Genomic DNA, 14,541 nt, shown 5'->3' on the forward strand with positions numbered 1-14,541 from the left:
TTGTGGTTCCAATCACCACTCTGAATGAAAGGAAAATGTGAACTATCCATTGAACTTCCAAAAGCATACCTGTTAACATATGTACACGGTGATAGAATAAACTTCCCTAATCCACTAGAGAGTGAAATGTGTATTACAGGGAGATTAGATACCACAGGACAGAAAACTGAGTGACTTTCTTCTTAATGTCTGTATTGTTCCAGTTAATTACCTTATGTCCCCAAACCCTGATACCAAGAATATGACTGTTATTCTACAAGTAGCATTAATTTTTCTCTTCAATGTTAACAAAATGTTTCATTTAATATAATGAAATGTATATATAACCAAAAATCAAGTATCTGGTAAATACAAAATTTTCTACCATGCTAATCTTTACAAATGATTTTAAATTCTCCACAGAATTTTTTTTAAGATTTTATTTACTTATTCATGAGAGACACAGATAGAGAGAGGCAGAGACACAGAGGAGAAACAGGCTGCATGCAGGAAGCCCGACACAGGACTTGATCCCAGGACTCCAGGATCATGCCTTGGGCCAAAGGCAGGCGCTAAACCCCTGAGCCACCCCGGGATCTCCTCTACAGAATTTTCAAAAAGAAAAAAGTAAATCCTCAAGATAGGAGATTCAATTTTTTTTTTTAATTTTTTTTTTTTTATTTATTTATGATGGTCACAGAGAGAGAGAGAGGGGCAGAGACACAGGCAGAGGGAGAAGCAGGCTCCATGCAGGGAGCCCGATGTGGGATTCGATCCCGGGTCTCCAGGATCGCGCCCTGGGCCAAAGGCAGGCGCCAAACCGCTGCGCCACCCAGGGATCCCAGGAGATTCAATTTTAAATCAACTACTATTTATACATGTAAACACTGATAAGGGGAAAAATACATACTCTCCACATTTATATTTGATTAACCATCTAATTAAGTTGTTACTGAATGAATAATGAAACTTTTATCCAAAATAACTGGCAAAGGCCAAAAATAGACAATGCAGTTAAGCAAGAAGGGCCCATTAGAATACCAGAGAAGCAATTATTTCAACGGAAATAAATCTAGGTCTTTAATGGCATGAATAAAGAGAAAATCAGAACTTTAAGGGAACAGTTGTCCTTTTTTATTCAACAATGATACAACATAGTTGCCTCCAAATTAATTTACCTTTCATTTGTTTTCAAGTTTCTCTAATTCAACTATGAGGTATTTAAATTACAATATTTGCCAGGTGGGATCCCTGGGTGGTGCAGCGGTTTAGCGCCTGCCTTTGGCTCAGGGCGAGATCCTGGAGACCCAGGATCGAATCCCACGTCGGGCTCCCAGTGCATGGAGCCTGCTTCTCCCTCTGCCTATGTCTCTGCCTCTCTCTCTCTCTGTGTGTGTGTGACTATCATAAATAAATAAAAATTTTAAAATAAAAATAAAAAAAATATTTGCCAGGTAAACTTTAAAACAAGCTCATGTTTCCCAATGTGCCATGCCAGATTTGAACATGGTATTTATTTAAAACTTAACTGGACCAAGTTAGTTTGGGTTTGAGAGCATACAATAATTTTCCATTTTAAGCACTGTTGGTTGTTTTTCTAGTTACGACAGAATGTCTAGAAAGACAAATTTTCCCAATTTTTTCCCCTTTCCTTTTGAGGTATTTATAAAACCCGAAAAATTATTTCTAGGTACTTAATTCCACCCTCCAGGAAATGAAGTGTCTCTCTTACACAGAACACCCAGAATACTTTCAAAATCAATGATAATTAAGAAACATCAAATTCGGACCAGGGTATCACACAAGTAACTAAGAGTCATCATCTTTTGGCTATTAAATGGCATATTTCTTGTCCCCCTACGTACTACCAAGAGTTCTTTATCTATACAGTAGATGTACTCTCTTAATGTAAGCTTTACTCTTCTGAGGATAAGATAAATCTGAGTTTTAAAGGCAAAGGGCAGCAAAAGAAAAGACAAATGGGACTACATCAAACTTAACTTCTATACTGCGAAGGAAGTTATCAAGAGAGTGAAAACACATACTAAATGGACAAAAACATTATTTTTGTAAATCGTATTTCTGGGAAGGGATTAATATCCAGAATATATAAGGAACTCCTAAACTCAAAAACAACAAAATAATCTGATTTAAAAATGGGCAAATGACTTGAATAGACATTTCTCCAAATATGTGTGTGTGTGTGTGTGTGTGTGTATAAATGGCCAAGAAGTATATAAAATGGATCCTCAACAACACTAATGACCAGGAATTACAAATCAAAACCACAAGAGATATCACCTCACTCCTTCTGAAAGACCATTATTAAAGAAGAAAAAGGAGGACGCCTGGGTGGCTCAGCAGTTTAGCGCTTGCCTTCGGCCCAGGGTGTGATCCAGGAGTCCGGGGTCAAGTCCCACGTCCAGCTCCCTGCATGGAGCCTGTTTCTCCCTCTGCCTGTGTCTCTGTCTCTCTCTGTGTGTCTCTCAATGAATAAATAAATAAAATCTCTGGGCAGCCCGGATGGCTCAGCAGTTTCAGCCCAGGGCCTGACCTGGAGACCCAGGATCGAGTCCCATGTCGGGCTCCCTGCATGGAGCCTGTTCTCCCTCTGTGTCTCTGCTTCTCTCTCTCTTTCTGTCTCTCATGAATAAATAGAATCTTAAATAAAATCTTTTTAAAAAAAGAAAAAACAAGTGTTGGCAAAAATGTGGAACTTCTGTGTTTTGGTGGGAATATAAAATAGGGCAGCAGTTATGGAAAATAGTAGGAAGGTTCTTCAAAAAATTAAAAATAGAATTACTTTATGATCCAGCAACCCCATTTCTGGATATATATACAAATGAACTGAAAGCACAATCTTGCAGTTATTTGCACATCTGTGTTCACAGCAGCATTTATTCACAAAAGCCGAGAGGTAGACTCAACCTAAATCTCCATCTAGATGAATGGATAAAGAAAATGTGGTATGTAACGTACAATGAAATATTATTCAATCTTTTTTAAAAAGATTTGAGAGACAGAGAGTGCACACGGGCAAGCAAGGGGGCATGGCAGAGGGAGAGAGAGAAGCAGACTCCACTGAGCAGGGAGCCCAAGGGGAGCTGGATCCCAGGACTCTGAAATGATGACCTGAGCCAAAGGTAGATGCTTAACCAAATGGAGCCACCCAGGCACCCATGAAATATTACTCAATCTTAAAAAAGAAGAAAATCCTGTCATGTGCTATAACACTGGAAGAACCTCAAGAACATTATGCTAAATGAAATAAGACCATTACAGAAAGATATATGCTGAATTATTCTACTCATATGAACTATTTAAAATAGTAAAACTCGGGCAACCCGGTGGCTCAGTGGTTTGGCGCCTGCCTTTGGCCTGGGGTGTGATCCTGGGGACCTGGGATGGAGTCCCACGTCGGGCTCCCTGCATGGACCCTGCTTCTCCCTCTGCCTGTGTCTCTGCCTCTCTTTCTCTCTCTCTCTCTCTCTCTCTCTCATGAATAAATAAAAATCTTCAAAAAATAAAATAGTAAAACTCTTAGAAAGTAAACTGGTGGTTGCAGGGACTGTGAAGAGGGGGAAGATGGGAGTTGTTCTTCAGTAGGTAACAGTTTCAGTATTACAAGATGGCAAAGTTCTAAAAATGTACTACACAAAAAAATGCAGTTAATACTGTCTATAATATACACTTAATGTTTAAGTTGTTCAATTTTTTTAAAGATTTATAAAAAAAAAGATTTATTTATGAGAGACACAAAGAGAGAGAGAGAGAGAGGCAGAGACACAGGCAGAGGGAGAAGCAGGCTCCATGCAGGGAGCCCGATGCGGGATTTGATCCCGGGTCTCCATAATCACGCCCTGGGCCGAGGGCAGGTGCTCAACTGCTGAGCCACCCAGGGATCCCTTAAGTTGTTCAATTTCATGTTATGCTTTCTACCACACATTTTTAAATAAACTAATGAACCAAGAATAGTGAAACAATCCTGAAAAAGAAGAACAAAGTTGGAACACATTTGTCAGTTAAAAACTTAATGCAAAACTATAGTAATTTTGACAGTGTGGTACTTGGCAAAGAAGAGACACACTAACCAATGGAACAAAATGGAGAGTCAGAAATAAACCCTCACATCTACAGTCAAATAATTTTTTAACAAATGTGCCATGATAATTCAATGGGGTTAAGAATTTTTTTTCCAACAAATAGTGTTGGGAACAACTGGATATCCATATTCAAAAGAAAGAAGTTAGATCCCTACTTCATATTATACACAAAAGTTAATCCAAATAAAGACCTAAATGTGTAAGTTCAAACTGTAAGATTCTTAGAAGAAAACAAGGGTAAATCTTTAGGACCTTAGGTTAGACAATGCTCCTTAGCACACCAAAAACACAAATGACAAAAGAAAAAATAAGTTGGACTTCATCAAAATTTAAAGTGTCTATGCTTCAAAGGACACCATCAAAAAAAATTTACAAGAAACCCACAAGAGAGAAAATTTTTGCAAATTCTGTATCTAATAAAGGACTTGTGTCCAGAGTATATAAACAGCTCTTAAAACTTAACAGTGAAAAGACAAATAACCTAAGTGAAAAATGGGTAAAGGATTTAAGAGACAGTTCTCTTTTATTTTAAGATTTTATTTATTTATTCATAGAGACACAGAGAGAGAGAGAGGCAGAGAGAGAAGCAGGCTCCATGCAGAGAGCCTGACGTGGGACTTGATCCAGGGTCTCCAGGATCACGCCCTGGGCTGCAGGCGGCGCTAAACCACGCACCACGGGGGCTGCCCGACAGTTCTCTTTTATATAGACATCTACAAATGGCCCAATAAGCACACAAAAAGATGTTCAACATCATAAGCCATCAGGGAAATGCAAATCAAAACCACTGCACACCCACCAGCATGGTTAAAATTAAAAAAAAAAAAAAACAGCAACAAAGTTTGGGAGGATGTAGACATTAGAAAATTCACACACCATTGGTAGAAATGTAAAAGGATGCAGCTGCTTTGGAAAATGGTATGGCAGTTCCTCAAAAGTTAAAGACAGAGTTGTCACATGACTTAGCAATTCCACCCCTAGGTATATATCCAACAGAAATGAAAACAAAATATTGGTATATAAATGTTCACAGAACCGAAAGGTGCATCCCTGGGTGAATAAATAAAAGGTGCTATATCCATAATATAAAATATTAATTGCACATTTTTAACAGGTGAATTGTTTGGTATATTACATGTCAATACAATTATTAAAAATAGTAATCTGCCATGATTATATAGTCCTATCACATAAAATATAAAATATTCCAATTCAAAAATAACTTAGAATTCACCAAACTCACTTGTTTTACAAATGATGAAATGGAAGCTTTCAAACCTGGATGGAATAGCATGGGGCCTGTTTTGAAATCCAGTTCCAGGGCTATTCTCACTGTGCAGTAGATAATGATGCACTAGCTCCCTGCACTTAGATAATGACTGGATGAAGAAGAGGCCCAGGGTTCCTATAGAAAGTAGCTACTGCCATGTATTCTTTTTCTCTTTAATTACCATATAGCTTTGGCCTACTTCCAGGGTCTATTTTGAGGGGGGGGGAGGGGGTACAGCTAACATTATAGCCTACAAGTCTCTCTTTCCTCTTCTACTTCACCCAACACAAACCATAATGAATGGAAACAGGACAGTTAGAAGAGGAAGGTTAATACCCTCTTGCCTTATCTGTGAGAAGGCTACCATGTCTCCTCAGATGATCAAGAGAGATTCATCTAAATATAATGTAAACAGAATTTTCACCCAATGAGCAAGAGACTGGAACATGCCCTGGATGGGCACTTAGCTATCAACTATTGAATTTATATTTCCCTGGAAGAAAGCATCCCATCTGAGGGAAGGAGTGTGAAAAATAGCTCAGCTCTCTTCCCTGAAACAAGGATAACTAAGCCAATTAATACATTCACAAGACATCATGAAAAACTTCAAATACAACTATTAAGAAGCCTTGGCTAAAAAAGGTAGGGTCAAGTAAAAAACGATGAATAACTTTACAGGGATTGGGTAATAATATATTTGCAAAGTTACTGGAGAGCCCTGAAAGAGTTTGGTAAAATCACAAAAATTATTTAAATGGGAAAGACAGAATTGTTTGATTCACATAGATTTTCCTTGTGAAAAGAAACTTTTGGTAAAGAGAGATGAGGTATTATGATCTACTATTTTCTATTTACATGTTTTGAAAAATTCTTAAAAAGTAATTCTATGAGTCTTCTATGTCAAAGTAGTATTTTCCAATGCAAAATCTGCAAATATTTGTCCTTATTATGACTTGAAAATGATCTGATATTCATCCTTTTCTTCCTTTACAATGAGGCAACAAAGCAAAGACAAAGAATCAAGTGATAACACTAGGCTATGTTAGAGGGATATAAAAGGGGGAAATAGCACAGGAAAATTAATAGGACACATTCCTTTTATACAGACTTTAAAACATATGCATCTATAAAATATCAGTTTTTCCTAGATATATAAGACAAACTGTTAATAGATCCATTAATATACACAATTCAATTAGCATAAAAAATAGTTACACTAGTCACCAGAAATACTTTTGTCCTCTGAAAGATTAAAAACTGAAAATAAGACTTTTCATTGCTGTCAAACGTATTCAGTTTTCCCCTCAAATGAAGTTTAGATGAAAACAATGTGACTGACAAGCTCCAGCACAGGCAAATCTTGGCAGCCCTCAACTCTGTCTATCTCCTTGGCCTGTTAAGCAAAATTCCTTCACAAACTGTTGGTCTTTGCAATAACTCCTACAAAGCTCATTACTGCCAGCATCGGCCTATCCCCCATGTTGTGCATTTATCCCTGGGATGCATATCAACATGTGGCACATGTCCTTGACATGCACAGAAGAGCTGCACCCCAGGACAGCAGCACGCATGACAATAGTGTCGACTCTTACTTCTTTATGGTTGCTGGGATGTAACCGAGAAATCTAATAACTGTGACAGTGGGGCCTTTGGGTTTTTCCTTGCATTTCTAGACAGTGAAGCTGCACAGACACTAATGAAAGGTTAAATGAATAGGAATAGTTGACAAGAGGTACAATAAAGAAGGAGCTTGGTAATCCACAGACACTGAGCAGAGATCCTTGGCTCAAGCAGAGAAAGGACAGCACATCGTCGAGTCACAATATTTAAAACAGCTTGCTATACACAGAGGCTTTTGTGTCTGGGTACACGTCTGGCTTTGGACTAAAAAAAAAAAAAGGATACTGAAAAGGAATTTCAGCATGGGGCACTTTGGCAAATGTAAGGTCATAATAAGAGAAAAATGTTTTGTGTGGGTTGTTACATCTTTGTACTAAACACAAAAAAGCTGGAACTATGAACTCATGAACCACAAGTTCCAAGACAATACTGTACATTTTGACAACTACAACTATTAAATACTGTATCTAGAGAGCTGGTTTGATGTGATTCCCACTGGTAAGATATACATCCAATGACTCATTTAGCAGTTCCACATTCGGCCTTCCTTGTGGAAGAATTCCTGATACTTATCTTAGAGTTTTAGAGTCAAGTTCTAGTTTTCTGAGAACATGATTTGTTACGAATATCACCAGAACTCTCCAGCCATCTTCCATTCATTGCAAAACACCCCAGCCGCTTACTAGAAGGAAACTGAATGTATCATGCTAGCAATGTGTGAAGTATACAAGGCAAGCTTTTTGTAATTTCAAGTGACTGTAAAAGTGAAATGTCCTCAACTAACATTCTTAATTATTGAATTTTCTTATTTTTATTTTTTTTAGTTTAGTGTCCTCACTACACCTTAAGAGACGGTTGTATACCTTGGGGAACTGATTTTAAAATTATAATAGCAAAACTATTAAAAAATCACCAAGGAAAAAAAATGTTCCAGAATTACAAGGGAAAAATTAAAATATAAAAATAAAAATAAAAAAGACATTGTTAGGTACTTTTTAAAAAAAGAAAAAAGAGAAAAGTTACAACTCTGCTACGGCATAAACTTAAAAACTGATTATCTGTAAAATCATCCTATGCATATGCATGAAGTTAGTATATAGGTTCACAATAAATGGTAAAAGCATACTGAGAACATGTTTTAAAACAAGGGAGCCTCTTTGAACAGCCAAATTAAATTATAGCTGAACTCTTGAGTGTACTGAGGGTTCTAATAAGCAACAAATAAAGACTTTTATTGGCTGGCAACATAATGAGAGTTACTGTGTGAAAGATGAAAAAAAAAAAGACAAATCTGGGTAGTTTATCTCACTGGATTATATTATTTACCTAAATGGTAAATAAGGTTGTCCCAAGTAATGCTACTAAAAACTAGTATATAAATATTAAAGCAGTTATGATCAATGACCCTTTAATGTAAACATATCACAAATTTTAGTGGAAAGACTGATAAACAACTGTGAAATTAAAAAATATTGAATTTAATACCTCTTAAGTTCTATTTCTTTACATTTAACTTTACTTATTGATTCCTAATATATTAGCCTTATAAATGGTTTACTATATTATGCTTATAAATGAAGCATTTATTCTAAAGGAGTCTTCCCTATAGAGTAAGGCAGTTGTATGTAGAACTACTTCAAAACCATTATTTACAGAAAGGAGGTTGTCCTTAGTGAACTGAAAGAAGGTATTCCCCTCCTCAGTGATTTGGTAGGAAGTTACTTTTAAAAGAACTTTGAAGAGTGGCCTCCTAACAGAACTCCTTCAGTTGGCAAAACAACAAACAGTATTTAGCAAACCAAATCAGATTTAAGGTGTATTTGGTTGCATTTTGCTTGATCTTCAAATTACATAAAAGGCAGAACCCTAGAATTCTTAGGTGACTACCTAACTGTTCTTGTAGAAAGTTGTTGCTTCTGTCACAGCTTAAAAAAAAAAAAAATACAAACAAACCCAATAGCACCTCCAAGCCTAAACATTAAGCCAGTATTCATTATCTACTCTTTTCCTACAACATTCTGATTGCCAGAGTGATTTTTTTTTTAACCTTAAGTATATCTAATAAAATCATAAGGCTCCCTCTAGCTCTTTAGAGAGGAGTTTACTAACCAAGGATCCTATGTAATCCCCAACCAACAGAAAAGATTTGAGGCTGCCTCCCCTTCCACAAGAAATGTTTTCAACTGTTTCTTGCAAGGATGTAGATGGTAAATGAGACCATCTGCAGGGGAATTCAGAAAGCACTGCTCCTTATATCCACATTAACTTAATCTATTAATTGCTTCCAACCTAAGCTTTATATAGAAAATTATAGAGTGAAACTTTAACCTGTTTAAACTACATATACATTCCCAACTTGCATTTATCAAGCTAGTTAAAAGTAATTTTCGTGTCAAAAAACATGTATGAATATCTACAGAAATTCAAATCTGTGATCCAGTCTCAGTTCTAAAAACCTACATCTAAATGCAGAATCTTGAAATTAAAAAAAAAATTACGAACAATGTATCTGTGGGATTTCCATAAAACAAAAGATTCTGATGGTCACTGTAGAAAACATTTCCACATGCCATAGTATTTACACACAACACTGGTAATACCTTTCTTAATTGCTTAATCTTTTCTGAGTTTCAGCATTGGGTATTTTAGGATTGCAGTTATTTAGAAGGGTATATAAATAATACAGTTAAGTACACCACTGATATTTAATTTATCTTATAATAGCCATAAAAGCTCCATAGTCGTCTGGCAAATCATTTCAAACAAGTGAATACGAAAAATGCTAAACTGAAAAAAAAAAAAAAAAAAAAACCTTAACTGACCTCCTCAGACTCACAAGGGCCATCTTTCACATACTTAAGGAATATTTATAGTGGTGATGAACCTTAACTATAAAATGAAAAATAAAAGGAATCACTGACTTCAAGTCACCACCTATTCTGGTCTCCCTTAATATAAGAAATATTCCCAGGAACAACAAAAAGAATAGCTCCCTCCACCCCCAACCCCCGCCCCTTTTTGAGCTAGTGTCCAATTTCTTCTTTTCTGAACAGCTGTATTATCCAACTTAAGTTGCTCTGCTAATTTCAGTCCCACAAGGACTAACTTGGAAGGCAAAAAAATACAAGAAAAGATCAATTTGCTGGGAAAGATCAAATGAGAAAACTGTGGGGACAGCACCAGGTCAGCGTGTGGAGAACTAAGCAGACCTGTTCTTCATTAACTGTGGCTCTCTGGGGATGTCACACACTACCTGTCCGTGGGCTTTATTGAACCGCCTAACCCGCCTCTCTGTTCCATTCTTCTGGGCCCAAGTGAATCATATCCTGCTGCTGACAAGTTAGCAGGGGACTGCGGCTGCAACATGAAAGTACTTTTCTTTCTTGTCTAAATCAGGCAGATTTTTGAAAAGACGACACAGCATTGACTCGTGACATGGCAAGATGAAACGAGAGGTCTGGGCCGGTCTTGGAGCTGTGCAGATAAAAGTAATCAAATGACACTCCTGGAATGCAAATTGGCATTCTTGACTGCAGCAATTGCACAACCATGAAACATCCCTGACAGCAAGCAAGATTAGGACAAAATGTTATGTAAAGCACTGAACTCAAAAACTCTCACTTGAAAATTCAAACTGTAACACTTACATTTTAATATAGCAATAGTCAGCTCTGCTTTTGTCTGCTTCTTTTCGTAATCACATATCCCTGCCTGGCAGATCTCTTACATTTCCGGTAGAAGAGGAAAAAAAAATAGGTATTGGGAATGTATAACTGTTATTAATATTTTCTCAATATTTATTTTTTTAAAAATCACAGGAGGTTGACTCTTGTTCAAAGTTTTACGTGCAAACAACACCGAACTTAATATTCTCAAGGGGTAAGAAAAGACGGTCTCAAACGTTTCTCACAAGATACTCAGAGTTCACATTCAGGTTCAGTATCATTTCCCTCAGGTGAAGATACTCTTGTACTTCGGTAGAGTGATTAGCAATCTGGATTTTAAATACTCTGCTCTCCGAGGGAACAGAAAGAGTAGCTACAACTAAGAACTTCATTAAGGCTGAACAGTTTAAAATGAAACAGCTACAAATATAACATAAAAACACAGATACACTGTAAACGTTCACAAGGGATTTTGTGTGTGTGTGAGCGCGTGAGTCCAAAGGGTAAAAAGGAAGTTCTATTAACTTGTATAAGGTCTCACTACTCTTTGAGTAGGTCTTCAAATCAGACACACTACATAATAGCGCCAGAAATAAATTCCTCCAGTTAAAACACGTATGTGTGTGCGCGCGCAGTTAACATCTGAAAACTGCAGAATACAAAGCGGTGGATAACAAATGGGTTTAGCCACTTTTCAAAATGATTAGTATTTGGGAATAGATGAGCGGGCAAACAGAATGCAGGCTGGGGGAAAGGGAAGAAAAATAATACCTACAACCGGGTTTTATACAGTGTTCTTGCGTAAGATGCCACTGGAAGAAAAACTCAAGCACTAAACAGATATATTTAATACTTTGTTTTGACGCCTCCACTTAAAACACAGGTTCCCAGCATTGCAACTGTCCACGAAGTACGATAAATAAATAAATAAGTAAGTAAGTAAATGAATAAATAAATAAATAAGGCAGGCCACTTTCTGCCACTTTAATCCTGGGTACCCAGGATCATTTTATGATGTCTTTCGTACAACAGCTTGACTCTAGGGTAAATGGGAACCACTATAAATCGCACGCTGCTTTCAAAACCACTTTAATTTCTGTCAGCGTTACTGTAACCACAGTCTTGGGCGCACGCTACTTTGTGTGTGTGTGTGTGTGTGTGTGTGTGTGTGTGTGTGTGTGCGTGCGCGCGCGCGCCCGCGCCTGCATCTGACAGTCGCATCTCCTACACTCCGGTTGTGACTTTGATCACTGAAACAAGAGATGTCACATTCGGGGAGGGGGGGGGGGAAGGGAAGAAAATAACCCACGCCAACCCGCTATCTCTCCCTTTTCCCTACATACTCCATCTCCATGCAGAAGCCGGTGGGTGAGCTCGCCAAGTTGGGGGGTAAGGAACGACGGCAGCACTGGGTGGAAGCAAACTGAAGGGAAGGGAGCGGTCCAACCCCATTTCTAACAAACCACTTCCCCCGAAAGCGGACGGGGCGCTCATCCGCTGGCGGACTCCCTGCAGAGACGCCGCTTCGAGGACACGGGGGCTTGTGCTCCAACCTCGCCTTCCCATCTCCTCCACCACTTGCACTTGGAACTTTTCTTAGCCTCACTACGCGGGAGGGGGGGGGGGGGAGCTCATCCACGGTTTGTTTGTTTTTTACCTTTTTATTTTATTATTATTTTTTATTATTATTTATTTATTATTTATTTTGCAAATCCTGCCCCCTCCCCGGGCCCCACATGCCACCCTGCAGCCAATGTGTAAGTAAAACAAACGGGCTCCTTTAAAACTGCACCTCGGAAAAAACATCCCCGTTGTCCGTCGGGTGCAGGCTCCCGCCCCAGGGTTCGCGCACTGCCCGCCAGGCGTCCGGGGGGGCACGTCCTACGCATCTCCCCCTGCATCTCCCAAGGGAGGGTTCGCGAACTCGCCGGGGAGAGCCGCAGGGGAGGGGGGAGGGGGGCGCCAAGGTGCCGGGGCCGGCGGCCGCGTCCCCGCCGCGCGGCGCACCAGCGCGCCCCGGCGCCCACGCCCAGCCGCCCGGCCCTCACTCGCGGGCAAGTTTTAAAAGTTACCGTTGTCCGAAAACGCTCTCCTCTCCGCCCCGAGCTCGCCGCGGCGCTCCATTCATCCCGCGCCTCCCCTCCGCCCCGCCGCCGCGGCCGCGGCCGCCCCGGCCCGTCCCCACTCCCTGGAGCCCCGGGCGCCCGCCGGCCGCTCACCTTTCCTCGCCCGCCGCGGGAGGGGGCGAACTTCCCGAGCCCCTCACACTCACACACACTCACACACACTCACACCCCCACGCGCGCGCACGCAGCCCTCCCACCCCGAGCCCTCCTCGCAAACTTGGGCCAAGTTGAGGGGAGATCTCGGGAGCACGGCAGGGGCCAGGTTGGGCTGAGGTGCTGGTCGGCTGCCCGCCCTCCTCAGCGCCCCCCGCCCCCCGCCCCGTCCCCCTCACGCCGCCGGACTTGAGGCAAACGCGGCCCCCGGGCGGCCCCGGGGGCGCGCGGGCGCGGGGGCTCGCGTCTGACCAAGTCTAGAATAAAAAGGAAAGGAGGGTGGAAACTTCTTACCATCTCGGCATGCTGGTTGTCAAGTGCAGCCCCCGCCTCTTGGTCTCCTCTTAGCGGCCGCGCCTGGACCAGCCCCTCGGCCGCCTCTCGCTCCTGCTGTCTCGGCCTTTCTTTCCCTCCCCCTCCCGATTTCCTCCGGGCCGCCGCTCTCGCCGCCTCCGCCTCTCCCCGCCCGCCCGCCCGCCCGCCCGCGCGCGCCCTCGCCGCGGCCCCTCTGCGCTCAGGTGACTGATTTACACACGCGCCCAGGGTCGCCCTCGCTCTCCGAGTCGGAGCCGGCAGCGTCCCCCCAGCTCCTCGGGACAGGAAAGAAAGAAAAAGAGAGAGAAAGAAAAAAAAAAAAAGACATAAAGAAAGAAAGAAAGAAAAGAGGAACGGACTGTCCCGGGTGGGGGCTGCTGCGGGGGCCGGGGGGCGGGGGAGAGGCCGGCGGGCGAGGTGACCCGGGGCGCGTTTGCAAGCCTCCCAAGTTGCTCCTCTCTGCAAAACTGTCGTGACTACAATGTTGCTTCCCTTTTGCAAAATATCAGCGGGTTAGTTTTGTTGTTGGTCCTCAGATTTCCAGGGGTTTCGTGAGGGAGGATGTGTATTTCTCCCCCCGCCGCCGCCCCGTTACTGCCCCCCCCCCGCCCCGGGTCGCGGTGGGAAATGGGAAAAACAACTTTGGCGCCCCCCCCCCCGCCCGCCCGCCCGCCCGGGGGTGCGGGCGTGGAGTGGAGGTGGCCGCCAGCGCCCAGCTGTCAGAGAGACACGCCGAGGAAAGGGCGCGAACTTTATTCCGACTGCAGCGAACCGCGGCGTCGCCTTCCTTTCCGGGCGCTCGCGGGTCTCGGGCCGCTCCGCGCGGCTCCTCCTCGCGCGCCGCCGCCGCCGCCTCCTCGCCGTGTCGGCCGCCGCTGCTCCCGCGCCCTCGGCCCCGTCAGCCCGCGTGGTCCGCGCGCCGCAGGACGGAAGGTGAGGGAAGCGGAGGAGACCCCGGGGACACACACTCGGGGCGGAACGTGCTGGCGACAAGGCACAAAGTTGCGCGCGGCACCGGGCGGGGGGAGGGGAGGGAAAGTTGCCGGTGGCGGCGTGTGCTGTGGCGGCCCAGACGCCGGCTCGCGGCGAGGGCTTCCTTCCCCTTCCCTCGTCTGGGCCGCGCGGGCCGCGGGCGGGACACGGCCGGGAGAGGGGAAGGGGAGCGCCGCCTCTCCGGGGGGCCCTCGGCGGACTCGCGGCGCCCCGGCCCGCACACGCACGGACGCTGAAGGACGTTTCTTAAATGCAGGCAGAACGCACATCCCGGCCGCGGGCATGAGGGCGGCGGGGCGGCGGGGGGCAGGAGGGCG

At 42.8% G+C, this 14,541-nt stretch overlaps 1 protein-coding gene across 7 annotated transcripts in view; it reads right to left on the minus strand.

Annotated features, from left to right (window-relative positions):
- Positions 1-13,361, minus strand: part of BNC2 (basonuclin zinc finger protein 2) — a 438,453-nt gene extending 425,092 nt beyond the window's left edge. For 6 of the 7 annotated variants that reach the window (XM_072841454.1, XM_072841450.1, XM_072841444.1 and 3 more), the window contains exon 1: positions 13,211-13,361. In XM_072841454.1, the coding sequence (XP_072697555.1) occupies positions 13,211-13,213 (3 nt within the window). In that variant the 5' untranslated portion in view covers positions 13,214-13,361. The remainder of the gene's footprint in view (positions 1-13,210) is intronic. The other variant, XM_072841462.1, reaches the window with a different exon arrangement.
- Positions 13,362-14,541: the final 1,180 nt, after the last annotated feature.

Source organism: Canis lupus, chromosome 10 (assembly GCF_048164855.1).
Source record: "Canis lupus baileyi chromosome 10, mCanLup2.hap1, whole genome shotgun sequence".
Lineage (NCBI taxonomy): Eukaryota > Metazoa > Chordata > Mammalia > Carnivora > Canidae > Canis > Canis lupus.